Source organism: Protobothrops mucrosquamatus, unplaced genomic scaffold, assembly GCF_001527695.2.
Source record: "Protobothrops mucrosquamatus isolate PMUCROS unplaced genomic scaffold, P.Mucros_1.0 scaffold56, whole genome shotgun sequence".
Classification (NCBI taxonomy): domain Eukaryota; kingdom Metazoa; phylum Chordata; class Lepidosauria; order Squamata; family Viperidae; genus Protobothrops; species Protobothrops mucrosquamatus.
Window position 1 is genome coordinate 1,086,424 of NW_015386436.1, and position 2,995 is coordinate 1,089,418.

Here is a 2,995-nt window from a genome sequence, read left to right on the forward strand (position 1 = left end):
TATGGGATTTTCCCATGTATTTTACCAGGAAACATAGATAGGGCAGGCTGGAAAAGTCAGTGCCCTCCTAACCATACCCAAGCACTCCGAGTTTGTTGGCGATGTCCATTTTGCTCTATGAGTTCATGGTGACCTAACCCTAACCCTAAGTGGAATTTTCCTCCTATGGGATTTTCCCATGTATTTTACCAGGAAACATGGATAGGGCAGGCTACAAAAGTCAGTGCCCTCCTAACCATACCCAAGCACTCCGAGTTCGTTGGCGATGTCCATTTTGCTCTATGAGTTCATGGTGACCTAACCCTAACCCTAAGTGGAATTTTCCTCCTATGGGATTTTCCCATGTAATTGACCAGGAAACATGGATAGGGCAGGCTACAAAAGTCAGTGCCCTCCTAACCATACCCAAGCACTCCGAGTTTGTTGGCGATGTCCATTTTGCTCTATGAGTTCATGGTGACCTAACCCTAACCCTAAGTGGAATTTTCCTCCAATGGGATTTTCCCATGTAATTGACCAGGAAACATAGATAGGGCAGGCTGGAAAAGTCAGTGTCCTCCTAACCATACCCAAGCACTCCGAGTTTGTTGGCGATGTCCATTTTGCTCTATGAGTTCATGGTGACCTAACCCTAACCCTAAGTGGAATTTTCCTCCTATGGGATTTTCCCATGTATTTTACCAGGAAACATAGATAGGGCAGGCTAGGAAAGTAAGTGCCCTCCTAACCATACCCAAGCACTCCGAGTTTGTTGGCGATGTCCATTTTGCTCTATGAGTTCATGGTGACCTAACCCTAACCCTAAGTGGAATTTTCCTCCTATGGGATTTTCCCATGTAATTGACCAGGAAACATGGATAGGGCAGGCTGGAAAAGTCAGTGTCCTCCTAACCATACCCAAGCACTCCGAGTTTGTTGGCGATGTCCATTTTGCTCTATGAGTTCATGGTGACCTAACCCTAACCCTAAGTGGAATTTTCCTCCTATGGGATTTTCCCATGTAATTGACCAGGAAACATGGATAGGGCAGGCTACAAAAGTCAGTGCCCTCCTAANTGACCTAACCCTAACCCTAAGTGGAATTTTCCTCCTATGGGATTTTCCCATGTAATTAACCAGGAAACATAGATAGGGCAGGCTGGAAAAGTCAGTGTCCTCCTAACCATACCCAAGCACTCCGAGTTTGTTGGCGATGTCCATTTTGCTCTATGAGTTCATGGTGACCTAACCCTAACCCTAAGTGGAATTTTCCTCCTATGGGATTTTCCCATGTAATTAACCAGGAAACATAGATAGGGCAGGCTGGAAAAGCCAGTGCCCTCCTAACCATACCCAAGCACTCCGAGTTTGTTGGCGATGTCCATTTTGCTCTATGAGTTCATGGTGACCTAACCCTAACCCTAAGTGGAATTTTCCTCCAATGGGATTTTCCCATGTATTTTACCAGGAAACATAGATAGGGCAGGCTGGAAAAGTCAGTGCCCTCCTAACCATATAAAAGCACTCCAAATTTTCCCTTTGTGGCATCATTCTGCTGAACACCTACTTCTGCCTAGTGTGTGTGTGTTTTTACCCATGTAGTATAGCTGTAGTGTTATTATTTATCCAATCTGATTACTTCTCCCTCTTATTGGTATTATCATCATCATCATCATTCTGTTGTTTTGCATGTACACTAGAGACATTTCTGCACCAGAGACAAATTCCTCGTGTGTCTAATCCCACTTGGCCAAATAAATGCAGAGGAGTTCTTTCTAGGGGGAGGTTCTTCCCCAAAGGAGTGGGAGAGAGAAGTGGGAAAGGGGGAGGGGAGTGTGTGCCCAGAGACTGGCACCTGGGACTGCTCTGAAGGACCCTCCCAGCACTGGCAGCAGTCATAGCAGCTTTGTCTGTGCAGCTCCCCTCCCCCTCCCTGTTTTTCTGGGGCCCTTAAAGGAAGTGGAGGAAAAGAAGGGCCCGATCCGATTTCCTTCTCTTGGGCAGAGCCGTTCTTTGTGGGCTCAGCCTTCCTGCGGGAGAGCAGCGCCCAGGAGGATGAAGAGGGCAAGATCTACTTCTTCTTCAGTGAAACCGGCAAGGAATTTGACTTCTTTGAAGACACTGTTGTGTCCCGTGTTGCACGTGTGTGCAAGGTGAGGGGCATGTGAGGGAGGGGGGGGGACCGAAATCTGCTTATGCCGCTTTTTGCCCTCCGTCTCTGCAGTGGGGGGTCCTGGCAGCTGTCATCGTTTCCTCGTCCTCTCTGTCCTGCTCGTGGGTGCCAGAGCTGCCCATGGGCTCAACAGGCTCGGTTGAGGGAGAAAGATTTGCTGGGCTCACCTGGGCTGGGACCTGAGGCTGGAGGGGCAGAGGGCAGTGGCTGGGCGCCAGTCAGAGGTGATCTCTGTGTCCAAGGAGGCACAGAAGGTGGCTCTGCTGCCACTCAGCCGGGGGAATGGCAACGTTTGGCAAGCCTGCTTCCCTTCCTCCTGTTCCTGTTCTTCCTGGCTTCCTCCTCCTCCTCCTCCTCCTCCTCCTCCTCCTCCTCCTCCTCCTCCTCCCTCCTGCCCTCCCAGGATGACCTGGGCGGAGAGCGTGTGCTCCAGCGACGATGGACAACCTTCCTGAAGGCTCAGCTGCTATGTTCTCACCCAGAGGACGGCTTCCCCTTCAACGTGCTTCAGGACATGTTTGTGTTGACGTCAGGCGATGGCTGGCCAGAGACGGTCTTCTATGGGGTCTTTACCTCTCAGTGGTGAGCCTTGGGGGGTCTGGCACCAAAGCACCCACAGAGGGTGGTGGTCTAGGAAAAGAGGCGCATCATGACTAAGGCCCAACGTGCAGGCGAATGGTGGAAACGGTGTTCCCCGGGCACCTCAAGGCCCACGCTGCCTCTCCTGCCCCTCTCTGCCAGGGATAGGAAAGGCCCTGGGGCTGCAGCGGTGTGTGCCTTCCCCATCTCCGACGTGAAGGAAGCCTTTGATGGGCTCTACAAAGAGGTCAACCGGGAGACACA

The 2,995-nt window shown here is 50.9% G+C and overlaps 1 protein-coding gene across 1 annotated transcript in view; it reads left to right on the forward strand.

Annotated features, from left to right (window-relative positions):
* SEMA4B (semaphorin 4B) overlaps positions 1 to 2,995 on the forward strand; it is a 16,294-nt gene that overhangs the window by 5,137 nt on the left and 8,162 nt on the right. The window contains exons 6-7 of the mRNA XM_029283324.1: positions 1,984 to 2,132; positions 2,556 to 2,734. Coding sequence (XP_029139157.1) covers positions 1,984 to 2,132; positions 2,556 to 2,734 — 328 coding nt within the window. The remainder of the gene's footprint in view (positions 1 to 1,983; positions 2,133 to 2,555; positions 2,735 to 2,995) is intronic.